We start from the raw sequence: 26039 nt of genomic DNA on the forward strand, positions 1-26039 counted from the left end.
TAACTCAGCAGATAACCCCTCCCCTCCCTGCTCGGACGTGAGAAAAGCAGCCGCAAGCAGCAGTGCTGGCCGTGACTCCGGGAAAAAAAAGGCAGTTAATAAGACGGCCGGCCGTCTGGCTTCTGTCAAAACAGCCTTAAAAAGGCTAAAGCATCCAGAGGAATTCCGATTAATAACTGCAGATTTCCCAAATACCGCTGAAGAGATTCTCTGGAGAGATTCTCAGCGCCAAGATAAAAAAAAACAGCCTCGTATCAGGACAACAGCGACCGCCTTTTCCCTGCGCGATTGTGCTCAGTCAGAGAGGCAAAATTCGCTGTGGAACGCACACACACAATCACAAGCCATTTTAAAACGGCATTTTCCAAAGAAAGCATCAGCCTGAAAACAGCACCCAGCCCAACTTTACCACAAAATTACAATTTTAGTCGAGTAGAACATGTATGTACTTCCACACAGAGGCTGTAATCGGGAACGTTATGGCGAGCGGATAAAAGCAGGCCGAGCTCCTAGCCTGCCGCTAACTGTTAAGCAGGTGCTGTGGCAGCCAGGAAACAGGGACTCTCATTCAGCACCGCAACCTCTCGCTCTCCAGCCACTTCTTATTCAGCTTTTTCAAAGGTTTCCATGGAGACACGACGGTGCCCCCTGAACCGGGAAGTTCTGACGGACCTGGGTGGGGGTTGCCAGATTTAGAAAGTGCCAAAAGTGGACAGCGTGCGCGGCTGGAGGCTTACTCGTGAATGTGGCGGGGGGAAGCTGTCGGGACAATGGCAACCTGGGGAGGGGAGGTGGGCGGGGCGGGGGGGGGGGGTCACTCATGGACTGGAGGGGGGTTGAGAAGCGAATTCATTGCAAACTGTCAATCAATTACTCATACATCATAGTGTCCGGCTGGGACCACAAACCGGATCTGGACACATGATATGAAAACCAGTAAAAAAAAAAAAAGAAACGATCATCTGGTAACCCTAGCTGGACCCATGCTGGGTGGGAGCAGCCCTGGCAACCAAATGAGGCAGAGGGAACAGAGCGTGGCAGAACGAGCCCGGAGACGGGCCGCTCCGGAGTCCATGTATAAAACAAAAGTACTTCAGACCCTCAGCCCAGAACCTCAGCCCAGAACTCACCCACAGAACCTCAATCCAGAACCTCAGCCCAGCCCAGAACCTCAATCCAGAACCTTAGCCCAGAACCTCAATCCAGAACCTCAGCCCAGAACCTCAGCCCAGAACCTCAGTCCAGAACTTCAGCCCAGAACCACAACCCAGAACCTCAGTCTAGAACCTCAGCCCACACAGGGACCACACATCTGTACCGGAAACCCCACCAAAAGAGCAGTAAACAAAAATCACTCTGATTCTGTCTGAGATACATATCTTAAATACGTATCAACTGGCTCCCACAGTCCCACAGTACAGTGTACTAACTGTGGTCATAAATCTGAAGGTACTCCAATTTTTTTGTGCGATCTGTGGTGTTTGGCGTAAACACAGATTTCATCACCTGGCTCAGAGTGGTGCCAAACCCCGAAATGTTGAACAGAGACCAGAACAGCATAACACAGAGACGTACATCAGAACCCTTAATACAGCCCAACGCTGCCAACCTTCACACGCCTTAAGGAACTCTCCTCAAACAGGCTCACCACGCACCCTCTCTTCCAGCTCTGCCCTACTGCTCTTCTCCCCCCACACAGACTAATATAATAAACAAAAAAGCCAAAAGACTGAATATTGTCAGGGAACAGCTTGATATCATAAAGCAGAGTGGCTCATTTATTGGTTACTGTTGCGTGAAACAATTACGGAATTATGAAGGATCAAGCCCGGAGCGTAGAGAGAAGAAAAAAGAAGCACAGCACGCATTTACTGGCGAATTCTGATCATATCAATTTCAGTCTGAATTATGCTAAATAAAAATGCAATTACACAGCTTGTTCGCATCCTGGCGGCATCCGCAATCCACCTTCCACGCAATGACAGCCACCACGGGCGCTGGGACGAGCGCCAGCGATGGATTTAAGACACATGTGTTTGCCTGTTCCAAAGTGGAGGTTTTTGCAACAACTGTTTGGGAGTATTTGTGAGTGCATTCCGGTAGACCACGTGAACCACATCCAGACTTAGAGCTCACAGCCGAACCCTGCAGGACCCTGACGGGATCAGGTGCGGGACCACAGATCTCTGTTCGTTTGTATGCGTACAGATAAGGTCGGTCTGAACACCGGGGGCTGAACACTGACACTGAACACCGAAACTGAACACTCAAAAAGAACACACAAACAGAACACTTATGCTGAACACTGACACTGAACACTCAAAAAGAACACTTATGCTGAACAGTGAAACTAAAGCACTTACACTGAACACTGTCACTGACACACTGACACTGAACTGACACATTAAATCTGAGGCTTTAATAGGACACAGATGGTATAAATGCAACCTTTTTACTTATTTTACTGTGCATTCATATGCTTAAGCGTCATGAAATAATGCTTCACTCCAGCATCCGTGCTGTATATCTGATAGGCCAAAAGCAGTAGCACAGGCAGTAATGCACACACACACTCCCTGTATGTATACATACACCCCCTGTAAGTGCATACATGTGGCCCTTCAAATGCAAACATATTCTCTCCATAAATGAGTACATGTGCCCCCTTTAAATGTTAACTAGGTTGTTCAACACCCAAGGCAAGATCTGAGTAATTTTCAAGGAGCGCTTTTCCCTAAAATGCTGCACCATCCCTACAAGCTCTGCCCCAAGGCGTTGTTCCAGCACATCTGCCAGTACCTCCCCAACCCCCCCTCCCCCCCCCCCAGTCGCTAATACTGCTATCCTAATCCACAAAACAGGAAGGAGCTGACACCCCCCTTTTAGGATCAGGAGTGACCTCACAAGGCCAGCCTGTCCACCCCAACCGGCGGGTCGGGAAGCCGCCCCCCCCCTCCCCCCCCCCCTTGTCCCGACTCTGCTAATACAGAACAAAGACACCACCCCCCCCCCCCCCTCCCAAATCTGACCCCTACTTATGTACACACACCACAGGGGAGTTCTTCTTTCTGAGTGAATCTACGGGCCAAAAAATGCAGACGCACGGAAAGGCCAGCTAAAGTTACCCAGGAACCCCCGTGAGCCAGCCATTACTCACTGGGAAAACAATGGGGGAAATCCGCGTTCGCGCAAGACCTGTACATCTGCCGGTTGTCCACTAGGGACAGCGTAATCACCGAATCAACGATCAACTGCCACTGGGCATATACATCACTTCCCCCGGACGAGCGGGTAAGGCATGGAAGATTATAAACACGCAGCCTGGGACACAGGGAGTGAAGCACTGAAACATAAACACTGGGAAGCTAAAAACGCATTCTGTTTTGCAATTACATTCTGGTGCGTGGGTCATTTCGTCTGCAAAAAAAAAAGGAAAAAAGGAAAGAAAAAAAAGTCTGATAAAGTTTCAGGGTTTCAGTGTAAAAGGCATTAGCGCTGTTTGGAAAAAAGCCAGGGCAAAACTGGAGAAAGAAACGTCTGCAACAGCTAGCAGGGAGGTTAATAATCATCTTCTAAACACTTTCAAGTGCGACGCCTTTTGTGACGTGCTGGAATAATGGCTTCGGGGTAGACGCGAGGGCGCATCAGAGGAAGAATCCGTCAAGGTCGAGAGAATAATGCGACTTCTGCTCAGTCTGGAGAGGACGACGCGCTCTTTCTCAAAAGCGTGCTCCTTCCCACTCGTCGGAAGAATTGGGCAACGCACATCTCTCCAAAAAAACGCCAGGAAATGCAAAAAATACTTCAGATCAATTAAAAGAATTTAAAAAAAGAAACAAAAAAGGAAGAATACAAGCGGGTTGTTTTCTCTGGAGCCAATCACCTTTTCACACCTTCTTCCAGCGAAACAAACTGAAGAGAAATGCTAAGTACCGGTGGAAGCTCTACAGGGGACTGCACGCACTAACAAAGCCAGCCTCCACTGCCAATCAAAACGTGATTCTTCTCAGAATCCGACTGAAAAGGAAAAATTTCAATTTTGAAAAATCATAAATGGACATTAAGGGAATGTGAGATTTGTCGTCCTCTTGAAGACAGTGGCTGGAGACTGTGGCCTTTCCAAGTGTTCCAGAACCTTCTGTAATCACAGCCTTTTTATAACGGGGACAAAAAGCAGTGATAAGTGAAAGTTGGCCATGTAAACGTAACGGGTTACACACACACACACCAGGGTGAGGTGGCTTAAAGAAAAAAAAACAAAACATTTCCCCAGAATGCACTGCTCATTTTCAGCAATTCCATTCCCTACACACACACCCACGCACGCCACAGTTTAATGACCTCCATATTTTCGTTAAGTCTAACGAATGATAGATTTTCCTAAATGACAGTAGGCACGGGCATGGGCAGTGGCAGTCCATCAGCGCTAAATGCTGTGACGCTGCAGACGATGGCGGACACAGACAGTGGCGGTATCTGTTGTAACGCTGTAGATGATGGGGGACGCAGACAGTGGCGGTATCTGTTGTAACGCTGTAGATGATGGCGGACACAGACAGTGGCGGTATCTGTTGTAACGCTGTAGATGATGGCGGACATGGGCAGTGGCGGTATCTGTTGTAACGCTGTAGATGATGGCGGACATGGGCAGTGGCGGTATCTGTTGTAACGCTGTAGATAATGGCGGACATGGGCAGTGGCGGTATCTGTTGTAACGCTGTAGATAATGGCGGACATGGGCAGTGGCGGTATCTGTTGTAACGCTGCAGACGATGGCGGACACAGACAGTGGCGGTATCTGTTGTAACGCTGTAGATAATGGCGGACATGGGCAGTGGCGGTATCAGCTGTAACGCTGCAGACGATGGCGGACACAGACAGTGGCGGTATATCAGCAGTAAACGCTGTAACGCTGTAGGACACCTGCACCTCAGGGGAACTGTAAGGGCCTCATTTAATTGACAGCTAATTGTGTTCATTATTCCAGCTAGTGAGCAGCTCTCTGTTAGTCACCTGTAAGGCTGTCAGCTCCCGCTCTGCCTCACAGGAGCCGGGCCTAGCAGCAGGTATAAATAGGGCCCCTGTGGGGAATGCTGGCTGGGGGAGGACTCAGGTAAATTACCTGCCTACCAGGGCCACAGGCCACGCCCTCAAACGCTGCCAGTGCAGCGGAGCCACCGCCGGAACGTTCCATACCCAGCCATCCGGCAGGGGCGGGGGTCAACTCCTGTTTCATTTCCAAAATCTATTTCAAGTTCAATTTATTTGAATTGGAAAAATTAAAAGGGAAAATTACATTTAACAGAAATGATCCCATGACTCAAAGGACACATCAAGCTCCATCAAGCCAAAAGGAATTAATGCTCCCCCTGACCCATCACCTCCCCCAAAAACTATCCCCCTCCACCTCACTGTCTGAATGGGAGTGTGTGACAGCACTGCACAGCGATCAGATTTGAATCATTAAACCCAAGTGTGCTGGTGATCAATACCAGCCGTCCTATGGACCATGAGGGCATTCTTCAACAGAACCTGTGCAGGGGTAAACCTCCACCACTGCTGCAATGTAATGGGGCTGATATTAAAAAAGCAGGAGGGTTCATCTCCAACTAGCCCAAAGGCTAACTCAGTGGCTAGCACAAAGGCTAACGGAAAAGCTAGCGCAAAGGCTGACTCAAAGGCTAGCACAAAAGCTAACTGAAAAGCCAGTGCAAAAGTTAACTCAAAGGCTAGTGCAAAGGCTAACTCAAAGGCTAGCATACAGGCTAACTGAAAAGCTAGCACAAAGGCTTGCTCAAAGGCTAGCGTAAAGGCTAACTCAAAGGCTAACTGAAAACCTTGCACAGAGGCAAACTCAAAGGCAAGCGCAAAACCACAGGCAGGAGCGCGATTGCCTCTGTGAGGATACGCGGGGGGGGCTCCAGCTCGCTTTGATTTGACGCAAGAGCGTCTTCGCGCCCGGGCTGGTCGGGCCAAAAGGCTCAGGTCTGCAGCGAGGGGTCCGAGGGGCAGCGGAGAGGAGCTCGACCCCCCCCCCCACCTCCCCACCTCCCACCCCACCCCCCCTGCGCTGGGCTCATGGCAACCAAATGAAAGGAACGGCGGAGCTCGCCTAGCGACCCTGCTAAATTATAAATCTGAACCAGGCCTGGCACCGCCATCGCCATGGTAATGGCGGCCAACGCCTTCTGAAGGTGGCAAGAGCTTCAAAAAATTTTTTTTTTTTTTTTTTTTTTTTTTTTTTTTTTTTTAATTGGAGGGGTTGGGGGGTTAGATTAAAGAGACCCTACCTGCCCCACCCCCTCTTCCCTTCTGTGAAGAAAAAAAGTAAAGAGCGAAAAGGAGGGGAGGTGGACAGAGAGAGAAGGAGAGATGGAGAGAGGGAGAACAAGACTCCCAACTCCCAAAACCTGGAGAAGGAAGAAGAGATGAGAGGGAAGAGAAAAAAAGAAAAAAAATCCAATCAAAAAGTTAGAGGAGGAGAGATGAGGAGCCAAGATAACGGCACTCAGAGACTGGAGACCCCCAAACTGCAATCTCCCGCGCAGCTGGCCCAACAGCTGGCCAAGAGGATTAATGTCAGAAGAGTGTAATAAAGAGCAGCATATGTCCGAGCTCGAGAAACAGCCACCGTGCGTGATCCTGCCCTCTCTCTCTCTCTCTCCATCTCTCCCTCTCTCCCCCTCTCTCTCTTTCTCTAACTCTCCCTCACTCTCTTTCTCTAACTCTCCCTCACTCTCTTTCTGTCCTCTCTCTGTCCCCTCTCTTTCTTTCTCTCTCTGTCGGCTCTCTCTCTCTCTGTCCCCCCTCTCTCTTTCCCTCTCTCCCACTCTGTCCTCTCTCTCTCTGTCCCTCCGCTCCCTCCTCTCTTCACCTCTCTCGCTCTCTCTCCCTCCCTCTCCCTCTCTCTCTCTCTCTCTCTCCATCTCTTCTCTACAAGGTCACTTCTAAGAACCACCTGCATTTAATGCTTGGATAGTGAAATTAACACCGCCCCCCCGCCCCCCCCAAACCCATCTCGCCGTCTCCTTTTCCTGCCTCTTCCCGAATTCGGCAGAAGCCTGTCCACGGAGGCACTTTAAATTCTTCATTTTTCATCCTTATATTTATCCCAATACACAAATATATTCCAAATGGGGGGGGGGGGGGGGGGGGGGGTTAGGGCTGGCTGGAGGTGGAATACACTCCTCACACACAGTCAGGAGCAATATTATTGGCAGCCTTGAAAAAAACAAGAGGAATAAAAGCTTTGTAAAATAAACAACAGAGATAATGCACTGTATTTTATGCTCAAACCTATGGGAAAAACTGTATACTTTTATTCTAACTCTCTAATTATTCTTTTAAAAAAATAATAATGATAAATCTGTTATTATTAGAGTAATTTTATTTTCTTCAGGTCACCAAGCCTCAAAATCAACCATAAAACACCACCCCCAAACCAAGAGGCTGTTCAGCCTTTAGAAAGCCCTTACAGAGAGCAACCAAAACATACAACCAAAACGAGCACCTGGACCAGTACTAGTGACCATTGTAACAATAAGCTGGACCAGGTATGACCAGGTGCTCAAAGAGATAAATGCAGCAATTAGGCCAGGTACGCCGCCATTGGCAGGCTTGGCATGAAACGGAGGAGGAATAAGCACCTCATACACTACATGACCAAAAGCATCTGGGCACCCCTTAATGCTACAGCAAACAATCACATTCTAGACGACTCTGTGTTTCCCCAACAGTTTCTCATTTTTGATCTCCAAAATGACCAAACATTACAAGAAAAGACTTGGTGCTGTTATCCTCTCCAGGGGAGGCTACACCAAGTACTATTCACAAGGGGTGTAAACAACTGCGGAACCTATTTTGGGGAAATCATTTTAGAATGTGAAAAATGTGCTATTTTGGTTGTTTCCACTGAGTCACTAATGAAGCGCAATATTTTTCACAAATGACAACTCACTGCAGTTACGAGGTTATTTGTTTTCTACAGTCTTTTGTGTGCATCTTTACCAAGGGTGGCAATAATTCTGGAGCTGACTGTACACATTCCAACAGGGCACGGCACAAGAAATACATAATAATAATAATAATAATAATAATAATAATAATAATAGTTCATTCACTACAGGCACTAAATCTGTGTTTGATCAATGAAACAATGATACGCAGCATTCATAAAAAGAAACGTGGCCTTTCGTACAGTGAAAATGTCTTCAGAGTCGCTGAAGTCAAATTGCACAATAAGGCTTGCACACTGACGAGGGTTTCGACACTCTGAGAGTTTCAGCACTACGAGGGAGGCATGTGGACTTCATTTTAATTTCTAATTTTCATTTGATGTCTGTGATCATTAGGACCCACACACTGTAATAAATTATAATAATTTCACACAAGAATTAAATTACTGGGTGCTATTTTTTTTTTGTTGGGTACCCTGCAATCTAGCTGTCAGATATAAACTCTTCCTCTAATCAATGCTCCAAAAACATTCACGTTTATTCATCTATGTTAAATGAACAGAAGTGAGCGGATAACGTGGCCAGCAGTGATCACTGCTACTAAGAGTGATTTACTAAATTAATGGGTGCAACTGGGTCTCAACAAGGGCCAGATGAGACAGCTAACGGGCTCCGAATGAGCAGGTTCAGATCCGCTGTGCCGCCGAGCGGACGAGGCGGAAAAACTTTTACTTTCATCCAGAAACGGCGGAGCGGGGCGGCCCTGTAGCGGGGGCGGGGCAGCCCTGAGACGGGGTGGGGCGAGGTGGGGCAGCCCCTGAGGTGTGGAGGACAGTCTCCCCAGTAATAGGTGCAGCACACCGAGCACTGAGGTCACTGGAACACATTTAGCGCACGCTAATCCAGGCCTGCGGCCATTTTGTGCGTTGTTGTGGTTGGAAATCTAAAGATAAACTGTTTTTGCAATAAACCCTCCAGGGCTCATCCGCCCATCAACAGGAAGTGCATTCTGTGATCACATGACCCTGCGGTGGATGCTGCATCACGGGCCGGTCCAAAGCAGCTGCCATTGTTTCTGCCCACGGTCAAGCATTACATTACATTAGCAGACACTCTTATCCAGAGCGACTTACACTGCTTTTACATAGCATTTACATTGCGTCCATATATACAGCTGGATATATACTGAAGCAATGCAGGTTAAGTACCTTGCTCAAAGGTTGCAATGGCAGTGTCCTACCCAGGAGTCGAACCCGTGACCTTTAGGTTACAAGACCAGTCCCTTACCCATTACGCTACACTGCCGCCCCTACATGTCTGCGCACACGCGTGTGTCAGAATAAACTCCACAGCGCTGCAGCGTACAGTAAACTGTGTGGTGATTAACTGACAGGAGGAAGCATCCATTACCGCTTCGATTTGCTGGTGAAAATCACGGGATCCCTGGCGTGCTTCTGTCAGACGGCCATTAAAGAGGTTTACGGTCCAGAGCTCTATTTCCACAGAGGTCAAAGGTCAAGGGTCACGGCTCCCACACGGGGTACGTACCTGGGACCCTCGCTCGGAAAAGGTCAGTATTTTTGGATGTCAAACTCGCATTTTATTTTGGTGCGACTGATCACATCCTGAAACGATGCAGCATTTGGCCACATCTGGCAGGAACACAGTGACCAGAACATTAACATCTATTAAAGGAGGACAGAGCAACCGGATGAAAGGATCTGTGTGTCTGCAAACTCACCCTGGCCAACAGATTCTTATCTATTTCATTATGAATATCACTTTGTTTAATCTATTATTCTTTTTTCTTTTATTTATAATCATCAGAGTTATGGAGCAAACAAAAGGTCAGTATCTCCTGGCTTTTGATGACATGATATTCAGGGCTGGGGAGGTCCGTGTTGTGATAGCTGCAGTAACTGTAGACCCAGAGAAGGTTAAGCATTTGGGGGGGGGGGGGGGGGTGCGCTCTGGTGCAACCCATGGCTCAATGCCCCATTGTTCCCTGACAGGGCCCTCCTGACAAAGGGGGGGGGGGGGGGCAGCCTGTATGGGTGGGGACCATGCTTTAGGGTTCCCCTGGAAATGACAGTGCCAGTTGCCATGACGCACCTAAACACCTGACTGGTGCTGGCCCGACCCCCCATCACATGAACGCAAAGCGTGATTCATTAAAATCCAAAACTCATAACGTTAACCAATCACTCAGAGCCTGACACGGCCGTGACATAGGGCAGGGCCTTAAAGCGAATTAGCCAACTGACCCCCGACGGACTCAAAATTATAAAGAGACGCCCCCTTACCCCCCCCCCCCCCCGACCCCAAAGAGATGCTGCGACCCCCCCGCCCCTTTCAGACATCCTCGTTCAGTCCCCCCCCCCCCCCCCCCCCGCCACATCACAGGAAGGATCACAGTGAGGGCCGGATGTCAGTCTGCTTCAGCCCATAAGTGCTGACTGTCTAAAAGAGCTGCACTCCCCGTTCTCCAAGGGCCTAAACTGGCTGCTGACTGACAGGGAACCACACAAAAAAAAATAACCTCCTCCAGACACCGCAGCCCCCCTCCACCCCACCCCCTCCCAGGCTCTGCAGTTTGAGATTCCTCCCACAATTTTGATAAAACAAACGGCGTGTCCCCTAAAATCATTAGCACCCCCCTCTCCACAGGCCCGCAGGCAGAGTGTCAGTTACACACGCCGCTATTTTAATCGCAGGCAGATGACACCGCCGCCCGCTCGCCCGTCCTGCCCGAGTATGCGTGTGTGGAATGCTGGGAAACCAAACTCCCGGGGTACAGGGCCCCCCCATCCCCCCACCCCACCCCCCATAGTCACTGACACTTCGAAGTGTGACGCAAGGAAAGAGTCTCCCAACATAACCTCACACGTCGACCACCCCCCCAACACGAACACACACAGCGACCGGCTCGATGGTGCAGCAAACCCCCCCCCCCCGCCCCCTAATCCCCAGAAATCGACCCGCTCTAAACGTGAAAGCAGCTCTTTCCAGACCCGGCCTCCGGAGAACGATGACAGATCTACTGTTCACAGGGCCTTCCAGAGCGACACCACCTAAACTACTAACCCCATACACTAACCCCACACACTAACCCCATACACTAACCCCACACACTAACCCCATACACCGGGGGGGTACTACACTAACCCCACACACTAACCCCATACACTGGGGGGGTACTACACTAACCCCACACACTAACCCCATACACCGGGAGGGTACTGCACTAACCCCATACACACACACACCACACAAACACACACAAAGCGTCAGCTTTTTTGTGAGCGTCCGTGTGTATAGGTGTGTGTGTGTGTGTTCATGCACAAACATGCTACTGTATGAGCCCCCACCTCCCCCCCCCCACCCCACACGTCAGTGCTGAGCTGTCTCAGGCACACCAGTTTCCTCCCAACAGAGATCTGGGGGGGGGGGGGTCTGTGAGAGACGTACACAATGGGGGTGTTGTGGGACCCTGACATCGAGGTGGGGGGGGTTTGGGTCAGAGGGAACAGCTGAGCCGGTAGGGGGGCTTGGAGTGGGGGGGGGGGGTTGCTGTGGCAGTTGTTACTGTTGACGAGTGGGAATATGAGACTCAGGAAGGTGATACGGGGGGGGGGGGGAGAATGGAACACTGAAGGGGGCAGCTGCTGTTTTGTCATCTGAAAGTGGGATCCCCCCCAGTTAGCAGAGCTCAACAGTATCGGGGGGGGGGGGGGTTCCTCTCATAAAGGCACTCTTCAACCTCTCCTTCTATCCTGTATAGCCTCCATAATATACACGCGGCCCTCTGTCATACTGGACCACCTTTTATTGGTGGGATCTGGGTAGAGGACCGGCCCACAATGCATTGTGTGACCAACAGAATGAAAACGAATAAACCCTGAAACACAGCAGCCCCCCAGAAACACACACACACTACATGCACACACACACACACACACATGTACAAACCCACACACCCACACTCACTCACACTAAAAGCACACACACCCACTACATGCACAGACACCCACACACACACACACACACACACACACGCACGCGCACACACACACACACACACACACACAGATTTAATACGGTACAGTGCTCCACTGACAAGCAGGTTGTCGGAATCAAAGACACAGGCAGAGAACAGCTGTTATTAAAAGCAGAGAGAAGCAAAGGAGAGTCGAGGAGAAAAAAAGATTAAAGGGGGGTGGTGGGGGGGGGTCGAGGGGCCAGGGGGGTGGGGGGGGGGGGGGTTGACTGAAGCCTGGCCAGTCCGCACTGCCTGAGGGACTCGCTGACTGACAGGGGGAAGGGGAAGAGCTAAGTGTTTGAAGCATGGCTCCAAATTCGCAGGTTCACCTCGGCTACCCGCCAAGAAATTAGAAAAGGGGCTCGCGGGCCGCGTATGGGCGGGGTGCGGGGCGCGGGGTGGGGGGGGGCGGGTCCACCGCCATCGCCGCCGCCGCCGCCACCGACATCACAACAAAGATTCCTATTAATTAGGGGCGAGGCGGCCAGATGACAGAGACTCCGATCCCAGCGCCCTTCTCCAGCGGGAGCCCTTCTCCTGGCGACGGCAACGCTGCCGCCGCTGCCAAAAAAAACGCTCTCTGGGACTCAATGAAATTGAAAAGAAATTGTGGGGACAGGGAGGGAGGGAGGGAGGGAGGGGAGGGGGTGGTTGAGGATTGAGGGTTTTTCACCTGAAAAATTCAAATGGGAAAAAAAATGAGAAGGGGGCAAAGTGTAGAGAGCCAATCCCAGAGCTTCCTGTGTTCATTAGCTCTCTGAATTAGGGCAGGGAGGGGTGGGGCGGGTAGGGCGGGGCAGGGAGGGCAGTTACTAAGATGCCTCATTTTATGCCCTTTACTCTGTGCCCGCCCGAGAGAGAGGGAGAGGGAGAGAGAGAGAGAGAGAGAGAGAGAGAGAGAGAGAGAGACAGAGAGAGAGGGGGGGCAGAGATAGACAGATAGAGGAAGGACAAAAATGTGTCACCTGGTGCTAAGACACAGTGCGGTCTCTCCAGGGAGTGGACAGACTTTAATGACCCCCCCCCCCCCACCCCCACCCCCCCCCTGCAATATGGCAACTGCAGAGACTACGGGGGGTACGGGGGGTGGGTCTCAGGGTCTTTTGATGTTCCCTCCCCACTGGTAAAGCCATCAGTCCTGGCCCACACCTGCCCAGTGGCTAGATCTCACTGGCTCTGAGGGGGTTGGGTTTGGTCAAGTGGAGGTGTATACAAGTTTGCAACCCCCTAACTAAGAAACCATCCCAGAGAAGCAAGAAGGTTTTTGGTTACCACCCTGAGAGAGAAAGGACTCTCTCCCTCCGTCCGCCTCCCCCCAATTCACATCAGCGACTGTCCCCTCCGTCCGACCCCCAGGGGTCATCCCGGGCGGCGTATTTCACTTTCTGACGGCGGCCGGTTCCCAGGCTCACACACTCGTGTCTGTTCATTCATTCTTCTATTCCTTCGTTCCTTCTTTCTTTCATTCTTTTGCTGGAATCTCCTGTCTTTCCCTCTCCAAAACGGAAATGTTCCGGAGTGAGGACCATGAAGGAGGCATCCTCCAGGGGAACTGCTGACATTGATTGCTTTCAAATCGCGAAACATAATATACTGACCCCCCCCCCCCCCGCCCCCCGCCGAACTCAAGCTGTAATCTTAATCTCAAACGCCGCCTCTGCTCCCGAGATCTGGCTCTGACAGGGTAATTAACGTATCGGCTGTCTCTGAGGGGAGCACACCGACACCTTCAGACCGATTATCTCCCAGATAGACCGGAGACACGTCCACTAAGCCCTGCCGATACCTGTCAGTGGAGCGGAGCCCGGACTGAGCGCGCTCAGTGGAGCCGCTCAGAGCTCCCGGACTGAGCGCGCTCAGTGGAGTCGCTCAGAGCTCCCAGACTGAGCGTGCTCAGTGGAGCCGCTCAGAGCTTTCAGACTGAGCGCGCTAAGTGGAGCCAATCAGAGCTTTCAGACTGAGCGTGCTCAGTGGAGCCGCTCAGAGCTTCCAGACTGAGCGCGCTCAGTGGAGCCGCTCAGAGCTCCCAGACTGAGCGCGCTCAGTGGAGCCGCTCAGAGCTCCCAGACTGAGCGCGCTCAGTGGAGCCGCTCAGAGCTCCTAGACTGAGCGCGCTCAGTGGAGCCGCTCAGAGCTCCCAGACTGAGCGTGCTCAGTGGAGCCGCTCAGAGCTCCCGGACTGAGCGCGCTCAGTGGAGCCGCTCAGAGCTCCCGGACTCCCAGCTCAATAGGAGACCTTCTGGTTCCGATCCGATCCATTCTGGTCTGGGAAGATCAGCGAAGCAGGGGAGAGGAAGTGGGTCAGAAAGGGACTCTGACTCATTACAGGAAGTTCTGTTACAGCAGGGCCTCTAACTCATTACAGGAAGTTCTGTTACAGCAGGGCCTCTGACTCATTACAGGAAACCCTGTTACAGCAGGGCCTCTGACTCATTACAGGAAGTTCTGTTACAGCAGGGCCTCTAACTCATTACAGGAAGTTCTGTTACAGCAGGGCCTCTAACTCATTACAGGAAACCCTGTTACAGCAGGGCCTCTGACTCATTACAGGAAGTTCTGTTACAGCAGGGCCTCTGACTCATTACAGGAAACCCTGTTACAGCAGGGCCTCTGACTCATTACAGGAAGTTCTGTTACAGCAGGGTCTCTAACTCATTACAGGAAGTTCTGTTACAGCAGGGCCTCTAACTCATAACAGGAAGCCCTGTTACAGTAGGGCCTCTGACTCAGTACAGGAAGTTGTTTTACAGCAGGGCCTATAACTCATTACAGGAAACACTGCTACAAACATGCCATTGAAGTCACAATCTGAAGGTCACAGAGATTTCATGTGGATGCTAAGAGACAGGATGAGGCTGCACTTATTGAATATTTATGCAAAAAGGGACAATACGACAGGAGCGGGCTAGCTACTAAAGGAAAAACAGCTGCGCCTCCAGCTCCTTCGCCCATATTGATTATTACTTTAGGGCATTACACAAAGTGGCCTTAATTGCGTGCGTATCAGAAACGTTTCACCTTGAACTTTTTAACGGCGGATCATAAAAAAATTTTGTTTAATAAGGATGTCTTTACCCCGGCGAGCGCAGTCTGGAGAAACCGGACGGTAAATAATGCAGTTTTTTACAATGGACAGTAAATAAACGGCGGACACCATCGTTAGCTCCCTCTCTCTCTCTCTCCCGCCCGCGGCCCCCTGGCCAGAGAGAGCCTTTTACAGCCAAGGTGACTATTCAGCTTAATGCAGTCCTGCGAGCAGGAAAGCCATTCTCATTCATTACAGCCCGACACCAGCACTTAAAGCACTTTATAAGAACCTGTTAAGGAACACCGGGACAGGGGGAGAGAGGCGTTTCGGGGCTGTCTGCAGTGTCCGAGCACGCGCGGGTTTGGGCAAGGAGCTGAGCGCGCTGAGGTCAACCCCAGTTTGGTTTTAACGTGCGGGTCCAGCCTGTAACAGGGGTTTCATTCGATGTGTTCCCCCCGCAATCTCCACCTTAAAACACACGTCTAATCCACAGCCTGTCCACGCGTGCCATCATCGATTAAGAGTGGCTTCTGCGTCGGGCCACTTCAAACAACAGGACGGTTAAGAGTAAGAAAACACGGCAACCAGAGCCAAAATGGCCTCCAATTCAGGATCCAAAATGGAGCATGCCATTGAAAATTGATAAGACAATTCTAAACACACTCTTATTCAAAATATACAAGCATAGTATAAGGTATAATAAGAGACATATAAGAGTTAGTAAATATTAGACCATTTTAACAAAATGAATCCACAGAAACTCATTTTTAGCTAGCTGCGACTCAGCCAAACTGTAATACTCTCTCCTTTAAGTCTTAAGTGTCCTACTTATGTTACAGTTTATGAAACCACTGACAAATGTTGTGTATTAAAAATAATGCATTCATTATTAATCATCAGTTACTGAAAGGCTGAGAGGCTGAGTGGGCCTGAGGGAGACTGAGTCTGTCTGTCTGTCCATCTGTCTAAATATTCAGCCGTGTTCACAAGCGCACACAAACATTTACACACTGAGAGCTAAACACATTATAATGGTTTACACTGTCAAGCAAAGGCAGCATAGCTGCAGGAGGGAGAGAGACTGAGTGTCACAGGGAGGAGAAAAAGAAGAAATGTGAAGAATGTAAATATGGGGAGGATTTGGAGAGGGGAGTACCGGTGCACCGAATCGCTGAGTGTGTGTGTGTTTGTAACATTTCCTACATGGCGCAATCATCTATAATTTTTATTTTAATTTAAATGTGCATCTTTAAAAGTGTTTAAATTCTTAAATGTGCCATAAGTATCTACCAAACAAGCCTGACTCCATCAGCACGGACGGTGATGGCAAGTGCTTGGAATACTCACACCAATGAAAACGGATGGATAAATGGTAAAACTCAGCTGTGACTAAGTACACAAGTACTCTGATCCAAGACAGCAGCCCAAAGCAGGCAGGACTAGAGTCAGACCCGTTGGTTCCCTCGTTGCCCAGTTTACGCAGGTGATATTTTTAGGCCTCCTTGGCCTTCCTTTCACACGCAGTCTCACTGTTAACGGTGACGGTTTTCATGACGCTCCTGTTTAACCTCACTATTTAAACCCGACCAACGACCACGGCAGCGATTTGGGAATAAAGGAAACACCAGATATATATATATTTTTTTTTTTTTTTTTAATCGAAGGCTTCCGCTAACAAGTCCGATAGGCTATAGTATTGCCGCTATTACAGACCGCGGCGAAGGACTCCCTCATGACCGTTAAATGCCTGTCATTCTGCTGCAGCTCACGCGCTGCTGACACGCTATCGGCTGTTTTTTTTTTCCTTCAGCCGCTGATGTGTTCCGTAACCCCGTTACAAAAACTAATTCTCTCCAACAAGGGAGTTCATTTCAGTAATATCCGCGCCGCAGCCGCGAGCCCAGTCGCGAACTCTATTATTAACGGGAGATTAAAACAGCTGTATAGGGCGCTCCGGAGCACGCGCTCTGTACCCCGCGAACATAAGGCGCTGGATTACAAACTGCACTTGACCATTTAAATTACTGCAGCACCCGGCATTACCAGCTGGGTCTTATTGCAGCGCAGTGCCCAAGTCTCCCGCCCCTACCTTACTACTCAAACATCTCCCGGGATACAGCACGTCGCCTTCCCCGAACCAAATAGGTAAATTAATAAATCTAAAACATTTTTTAAAAAGCACTGGAAAAGAAGTGGAAAACACAAACGCAAAGAAATTCCTTTAACATAAAAAAAAACAATTACAGCATGGAACAAGAGCTTCGATTTGCCGACGTCTCCACCACAAGAGTGCGGGGGGGAAAATAAGTTGATATAAAAAGACTTGTAAAAAAGGGAACGACAGGAATGGACGGCACACGAAGGCCATAACAGAACGACAAATTTTCAAAAAAGAAGAAAGGATTCTGGGGCGCTTTGCTAAAATAGGAAAGTGACAGGGAACGACAAGTGTCTGTCTTATATCCATGAACAGGTGCTGCGGCAGCCGATTAATTGTGCTCTACTGAACATGCTGCCGCTGCAAGGAGACTATATTTAACGCACTGTCCACTGCCGCATAACGCACAGCTCGTCAAAAGCACATAATGAACACCAGAAGCCAGAGACGGATAAAGAGATTAATACCACCTCTTTCCTCCTGAATCACAGATCAATGTATTATCGTTGGTGATGTCAGCACTTGAGGAGAAATCACAGGAGGTGATTCATATGAAAACATCGATCACTCATAAATGAGCTGCACTCAATTATTAATGTCTAATTAATGAAAGAGCATCGTAATACAATTGACACCATTTTACAGGCAAGACAAATCATTTTACAAATGATGCAAGATAAAACTAGGCAAGATTTAAAAAAAAAAAAAAAAAAAAACATTATTTGTTGTATCATTTGTAACTCCCACAAACAGGCATACCATTAGTTGAGTTTGTTCGTGTGAATCTGTTTTATGTGAAAACATGTCCACAGTATGTTACAATATAAACAGTAATTTGGGTGGTGTTCAGTCTTATTATGCCAATATATGTGCAATAGTAGGAACCACCCAGTTAAAGACGTGATATGTCATCCAGCTGAAACTAAAACACATGGAAACTGACAAACAGAACAAAAACATCATCAGTAAAACAGAGACTACGTTGTTTTCCTTTTGTTCTATTTTTGGTGATGGAATGTTCACCAGAAGTCATTTACTAGAGTAATTTCCCCAGTAACAATAAATAAATAAATTACCAGCAGCAAGGAAGCAGCGACAGAAATGCAGCTGTTTGTGACTGCAGTGAGAGCGTACTTTCCTTTAACAGACAGAAATGCAGCTGTTTCTGACAAAAATGAGACCGTACTTTCCTTTAACAGACAGAAATGCAGCTGTTTCTGACAAAAATGAGACCGTACTTTCCTTTAACAGACAGAAATGCAGCTGTTTCTGACTGCAGTGAGAGCGTACTTTCCTTTAACAGACAGAAATGCAGCTGTTTCTGACAAAAATGAGACCGTACTTTCCTTTAACAGACAGAAATGCAGCTGTTTCTGACTGCAGTGAGAGCGTACTTTCCTGTAACACAGAAATGCAGCTGTTTCTGACTGCAGTGAGAGCATACTTTCCTTTAACAGACAGGAATGCAGCAGTTTCTGATAAAAACGAGACCGTACTTTCTTTTAAGAGACAGAAATGCAGCTGTTTCTGACTGCAGTGAGAGCGTACTTTCCTTTAATTAACAGACAGAAATGCAGCTGTTTCTGACTGCAGTGAGAGCGTACTTTCCTTTAACAGACAGAAATGCAGCTGTTTCTGACTGCAGTGAGAGCGTACTTTCCTTTAACAGACAGAAATGCAGCAGTTTCTGACTGCAGTGAGAGCGTACTTTCCTTTAATTAACAGACAGAAATGCAGCAGTTTCTGACTGCAGTGAGAGCGTACTTTCCTTTAACAGACAGGAATGCAGCTGTTTCTGACTGCAGTGAGAGCGTACTTTCCTTTAACAGACAGGAATGCAGCCCTTTTTTATTGCAGCAAGTGTGTACTTCCCTTTAGCTTCAGGCTACAGGAGAGGTCCGCGCTACCCACTCAGAGATCTGTGTTGGGTTGTAGTAGAGAAGGGGCCTGGGAAGGACGTGCTGACTCAAACTAGCCTAATGCGCTAACTACGCTAACTGGACGTGGCATTCCCTAAACAAAACTGGAGTACCAGTGCACTGAATTACTGAGTGCGTGTGTGTGTGTGAGAGACACAGAGAGAGAGAGAAACAGAGAGATAGAGAGAGAATGGGAGAGGGATGGATTCCCTAAACAAAACTGGAGTACCAGTGCACTGAATTATTGAGTGTGTGTGTGTGTGTGTGTGTGTGAGAGAGAGAGAGAGAGAGAGAGACAGAGAGAGAGAGAGAGAAAGAGAGAAACAGAGAGAGAGAGAGAAACAGAGAGAGAGAGAGAGAATGGGAGAGGCCACAAGCTTCCCGCTGGCGTATGCACACAGCGGACACAAAGTCCTCAGCCTGTGTGATTAAAGCCCTTTTGTGAAACACCACACAGCAAAAAAAGAATTAACACCTTGGAATCTCGCAGGCTTCAGTACACACACAGTCCCTAATCCCACAAACTGTGTTCAGTATACACACAGTACCTAATCCCACAAACTGTGGCACAAAAACAAAAAAACATACAATAAAATAATTATGCAATTATAGGATGAGAGTTACTGCCAACATTTATCAATCCTTAAATCTACCTCAGGGTTCTGGCAGACAGAGCAAAGGCAACCAAGAGGCTAAGAACAACTTCATAGAAAAGATCTGTGTAATCGCTTCAAAGAGGAAGCTTTTACTCTTGATTTAAAGGCTGAAAAGTCCTTCAGGATATAAAATCTGAAGGTAGTCTTTGAAGCACATGCCTTAGCATTAATTTATATTTCACGTTTTTTTTTTTTATGAAAAAAGAAACAACTAGCAAAAATATACACTGTATATATCCAAGCATGTATATTTGTATGTAAATATTGATATAAATAGACCTATACTATATGGCTAAAAGTATGTGGACATCCAACATCTCATCCAAAATTATGGGCATTAATATGGAGTTGGTCCACCCTTTGCTGCTATTACAACCTCCACTCTTCTGGGAAGGCTTTACACTACATGTTGGAGCATTGCTGCAGGGATTTGCTTCCATTCAGCCAGAAGAGCATTAGTGAGGTTGGGCACTGATTAGGCGATTAGGCCTGGCTCACATTTTGCTTGGGCTCTGTGCAGGCAAGAAGTTCTTCCACACCTTTCTTGGCAAAACCATTTCTATATGGACCTTGCTGTGTGCCCAGGGGCATTGTCATGCTGAAACAGGAAAGGGCCTTCCCCAAACTGTTGGGGAAGCACAGATTTGTCTAGAATGTGATTGTATGCTGTAGCATTAAGTTTTGCCTTCACTGGAACTAAGGGGTCTAACCAAACCATGAAAAACAGCCCCAGACCAAGGGGTGTCCAGATACTTTTGGTCATATAGTGAATCATCCTTTATCTCTAATAGGATTTATGCGATGATCAAAACTCCTTTTGATTCAAAACGAAAAATTATTTTGGGGGGCACTTTTCAAAGCACTATGTGTCTGCATGTTTGCATTATATATAGTATATATGTGGGTGTTTTTCATTACTGAGTGCGTTAGGTTTTAACATGGTCATTTGGTTAAACTTTTTTAACAGTGAAAAGCAATGCAAAACCGACTAGGATTGCTTATCAAGCGAGCAAAATATAGATGGAATTTGTCAAACATCACCTTCAGACCTTTTACCTCCAGGCAGTCTGCGGGAAGTGTAATAAAATAGCTCATGATTTTACTCAACCACATCATAGCTCATTTGAGCAACTGCTATTAGGCAGACATTTGAAGGTTCCACGGGCAAAAACTGCTTTAAGAGGTACTGATATTCCCACAACACTTTCAGCCTTCAACGCACGCAAGAATTTTAACATTAGGAGGCCTGCAGTTTTATCTTAAAACATCGTACGTGTGCTTTATTTATTTTATTACATTCGGTGTACTTTGCGTTTATGTGTATTTATCTTTAACGTGCAGGGTAACGTGTGAGCCAAAGAAAAAGTTGAATTGAATGGAGTTGTGTGTGTGCGTGTGAGTGAGTGTGTAAGTGCATGTGTGTGTGTGTGAGAAAGTGAGAGTGTGTGTACATGTGTGAGTGTGTGAGTGCATGTATGTATGTGTATGTATGTGTGTGTGTGTGTGAGTGTGTGTGTGCATGTTAAGTACAGTCTCCGTGCAGTGGCAGCATGTTCAGTAGAGCACAGTCAATCGGCTGCAGCAGCACCTGTTCGTGGACATGAGACAGACACTTGTCGCTCCGTCACTTTCCCATTTCAGCAAAGCGCCCCAGAATCCTTTCTTCTTCGTGCGCGCAGACGCAAAGGTAGGAAGAGACACGGACAGAAAGAGAGCAAAGCAGGCGCGCAGGGAGACAGACGGACGGACGGGGACGGGGACGGAGAGGGGAGGGAGGGTGGGGTTGATGTCGTACCGTCTTGCTCCGTCTTGGTCATCTCCTCCAGCTTCTTCTGCTTGAGGGAGTCCACCACGTCCGCCAGGCTTCCCTTGCGGCGTTCCGGCGTTCCGAAGGCGGAGCCGGTCAGCAGGTCGGGGCGTTCCCGGGCCCCCTCCTCGGGCTTGTGTGGCGAGGTAGAGTTATTCCGTACGGAGTACAGGGAACACACTTTATTGCTGTCAGATTCCTGCAGGGAGACGGGGGAACAAGGTTGGGGGGTAAGGGGGATTTTAAATTTAGTTTTTTGGTTCCTGGGTCCTGTGGTTTTAGATTCACCGAACCCCCCCCCCCCCCCCCCCCACAACCAAACCCTCTCCACCCCCCCCCCCCTCACCTCAACCACCCGCCACCACCCCAACAACACACACACACACACACACACACACACACACTCTCTCTCTCCTCACGGGCATGCTGGGCCATTTCAAGCCTGAACCCCCTTCAGCACATCTTTCACCTGAGCGCAGAGAACCAGACAAAGCCCGTTTAAATCACCGATGGTAAGGTAAACAACACACAGGCCAATTACAACATGCTAATGTTCTACGTAAATCCGTCCGAGTGATGCGTTTTGCATCACAGAGGAAGCCACGCCCACTTTTAATGGGCCAGCGCTTCCCAAAAAAAACAGGTTTCAGAGATCGAGGAGGAGAACGGGGGCGAGCAAAATTTCCAGGAAAACATTTCTGGAAAAAAATTATTTAACTTTCCAACAGCAGTGGGATCAACAAAACACAAGACGACAGAATTTGGGGGTTCAGTTTCCCCTTTAAAAACCGAGTGGACTAAGACAGGAGGAGGAGGAGGAAGAGGAGGAGGAGGAGGAGGAGGGCAGCGTTCGGTGACAGAACCGCAGAGTTCTCTCCTCGGTCCCCCAGGACGCGCCCCCACAGCGCTGAAGAATGCTCTTCGCTGCTCTTAAAAAGCCGCTGCTCAGCGTGACCGGACCGAACCCGGGAGCGGCCTCGCTGCACTCCCCCTTAACGACGCTCGCCGTATCCATGGCGGCTCTGGGCTGAGTGGGCTGTGATTCGCTCACTTGAGAACAGGCGGCCGGCCGGGCTGAAGCCGGGAGCCCTCGGGGGGCCGCCCCGTGAATCTGCCACCTGCTTCGTGCCCCCCCCCCCCCCCCCCCCCCCCCCGTTGTTTCTCTGCCCCACCTGTGTGCGCTCCCCACCCCGACCACCGGGGGCAGCGTCACCCCTCTCTAATTGAAGACTTAGCCGCGTGTCAACAGGGCAACAGACTGGCACTGCCAGACAGGCTGAGCAAGGAGATTTTTTTTTGTTTTCAGCACACAACCTGTGGGTGAGCCCTTCAGTTCAGAACTGACACCCCTTTAAATTCAGTACACCCACCCCCCCCCCGCCCCCCCTCCCCAAAGGGGCCCGTATTATTAGCTTCATTCGCCACCTCCTTCAGAAAAGCATCACCGTGGACACCAGGGAGGCCACTCCGCATCACCCCCGCACACCATGAACATGACGGGTGTTGGGGACAGACTGCGGCGGCGATTCGATTCCCGAACCGCAGTGACCTAGGAAACGGGCTCCGCACCCCTGGCATGGGGGGGGGGGGGGGCAGGGGGAGCCCCGCCCTCTCTGGGTCTGACCTGGCCCTCTCCAGCTGGGCCCCTGTTTACTCTGCGTTGGAGGAGGCTTTTGGGGGGCAGAGTCAGGCGGGGTAATCGGTTGGCGTGGGTTCAGGGCACAGATCTCTCAGCCGCATGGCATCAGTAATCAGCATCAGCACTTAGACACTCTCACAGCAGCCAGAGAGACCGCCAGCAGGGAGTACTGAGGCATCCACCTTACTGCCCCTCTATCCTGCTCTGTAACCCCTTACTGCTCCCCTATCCTGCTCTGTAACCCCTTACTGCCCCTCAGTCCTACTCCATAACCCCTTACTGCCCCTCAGTCCTGCCCCTTAGCACCTTACTGCCCCTGTATCTTGCTCTTTAACCCCTTACTGCCCCTGAGCCCTGCCCCTTAGCACCTTACTGCCCCTGTACCCTGCTCTGTAACCCCTTACTACCCCTGAGTCCTACTCCATAACGCCTTACTGCCCCTGAGTCCTGCCCCTTAGCACCCAACTGCCCCTGTATCCTGCTCTGTAACCCCTTACTGCCCCTGAGTCCTGCCCATTAGCACTCAACTGCCCCTGTATCCTGCTCTGTAACCCCTTACTGCCCCTCAGTACCTTACTGCCCCTGAGTCCTGAAAAGTAACACCTGACTGCCCCTGAGTCCTCCCCTCAGCACCTAACTGCTCCTCAGCCCTGCCCCTGAGCACCTTATTGCCCCTGAGTCCTGCTCTGTAACGCCTAACTGCCCCTCAGTCTTGCGCCTCAGCACCTTACTGCCCCTTAGTCTTGCGCCTCAGCACCTTACTGCCCCTCAGTCCTGCTCTGTGACACATCCAGTACAAAAAGACAAATGATAAGATACCTCATAAACTAGGAGGCCACAAAACAACACTGTGGAGTTATGGTAGCCAAGATGGGATCTTAAACACAAGTAAAATCTAAAAGACAAGTAAAAGCAAAAGACAAAACTCAAGCAGACTAGATGACTCATCATTTAACACAACATAACGATGAGAACAGCCCATGCAGCCCCCGCAATACTCATTATTTTAGTATATTTCATAAGATACTACATATTATAACAAAAGAAGACATCAACAACAACAACAAAAAATCCAATAAAATCGGTCTAGAGTCTGCAGAACAAGCCAAGACAGAGGAGATGTGAGCCAACCTTTTCTTCCCAGAGGAAATAGGTTTCGGTTTAAGGTTAGGGTTAGGGACTAGGGGTTAAGGGTAAGGGGTAGGGGTTAAGGGTAAGGGTTAGGGGTAAGGGGTTAGGGGTTAAGGGTATGGGTTAGGGGTAAGGGGTAGGGTTAGCCGGGTACAGGGCTGCTCCAGACCTCCACAAGGCCCCTTTACAGCCACACTGCCTGTCAGAAACAACTACCTGCCCCTTCTTTTCCCACCAACAGCAACAAGCCCCCCCCCCCCCCAAATGCACCAATACCAACAGGCCAGATAAGGAATTTTACACAGAACATTTCTGCAACGTTTCATTTACGTTTCTGCAACATTCCCACGATGTTCTTGCAGCGTTTCCAGAACATTCCTGAAATAATTTCCCCATTGTGCTTTGAAAAATGGCATCCCCTGGCGATTTTTCTGTTTACTGTATTTGACCTCCTTGGGGAAAGGGGATTGGAGGGGGAAAAGGGGGGTCAGTTCTGTCTAAATTTAGACGGTACATGGTGGATCGACGCTCGGCCTTGTGAGAACAGACAGCCTGTCCCCAAAGTTCCCTCCGAGGGGAGACCTAGGGACGGATTTACAGAGAATTACACACAATTCCCGGCAAAAAAATCTCCCAATTCCCACCGCCCTACCCCCCCCTACTCCCCCCAGCCCACCCTCAACCCCCAGCAGGTCCTCTGTGACCAGCCCAAGGTTATATTTTGGACTGACAGGGTCCCCAGGCTACCCCCCCCACCCCCCGGGGCGTTCTCTACCCTCCAGACTCATTGTTTCCCTGTTCATACAAATATAATTTTATTTGGGATGAAACATGGCTCACGCCACGCGCTCTCTTCTTCTTCTTCTCTTACAGAGAGGCGCGATTCCCGGACCGTTCTGCGCCTCAAATCTTCAAAGGAGGACCCGGGGCCTGGCAGCCGAAATCGGCCAGAGAGTTCGGCTCTGTCCTTGGGTGGGAGGGAGCCCTCTATTCCAGAGGCACTGTGACACTGTCCCGTGTGTGTGTGTGTGTGTGTGTGGGGGGGGCTGTGTGTGTGTGTGTGTGTGTGTGTGTGAGGGGCTGTGTGCGTGTGTGTGTGTGGCTGTGTGTGTGCTGCGTGTGTGTGTATGAGGGGCTGTGTGTGTGTGTGTGTGTGTGTGTGAGGGGCTGTGTGGGTGTGGGTGTGTGCGTGCGTGCGTGCGTGCGTGATGGGCTGTGTGTATGCGTGTGTGTGTGTGTGTGGGGGGGGCTGTGTGGGTGTGTGCGTGCGTGAGGGGCTGTGTGTGTGTGTGTGTGTGTGTGTGAGGGGCTGTGTGGGGGTGTGTGTGTGTGTGTGTGTGTGAGGGGCTGTGTGGGTGTGTGTGTGTGTGTGTGTGAGGGGCTGTGTGGGTGTGTGTGTGTGTGTGTGTGTATGCGTGTGTGTGTGTGAGGGGCTGTGTGTGTGTGTGTGTGTGTGTGCGTGTGTGTATAAGTGTTAAAATGTGTATGTGTGTGTGCGTGTAAGTGTGTGTGTGTGTGTGTGTGTAAGTGTGTGTGTGCGTGTGTGTGTGTAAGTGTGTGCAAGTGTGTGCGTGTAAGTGTGTGTGTGTGTGTGCGTGTAAGTGTGTGTGTGTGTGTGTGTGTGTGTGTGTGTGTGTGTGTGTAAGTGTGTGCGTGTGTGTAAGTGTGTGTGTGTGTGTGTGTGTGTAAGTGTGTGCGTGTGTGTAA

The 26039-nt window shown here is 49.6% G+C and overlaps 1 protein-coding gene across 11 annotated transcripts in view; it reads right to left on the reverse strand.

Moving 5' to 3' along the window:
- The window catches only part of LOC118215651 (transcription factor SOX-6-like), a 192447-nt gene that overhangs the window by 89478 nt on the left and 76930 nt on the right, over positions 1–26039 (reverse strand). For all 11 annotated transcript variants that reach the window (XM_035396574.1, XM_035396568.1, XM_035396569.1 and 8 more), the window contains one exon: positions 21551–21761. In XM_035396574.1, the coding sequence (XP_035252465.1) occupies positions 21551–21761 (211 nt within the window). The remainder of the gene's footprint in view (positions 1–21550; positions 21762–26039) is intronic.

Source organism: Anguilla anguilla, chromosome 16 (genome assembly GCF_013347855.1).
Source record: "Anguilla anguilla isolate fAngAng1 chromosome 16, fAngAng1.pri, whole genome shotgun sequence".
Taxonomy (NCBI): Eukaryota; Metazoa; Chordata; class Actinopteri; order Anguilliformes; family Anguillidae; genus Anguilla; species Anguilla anguilla.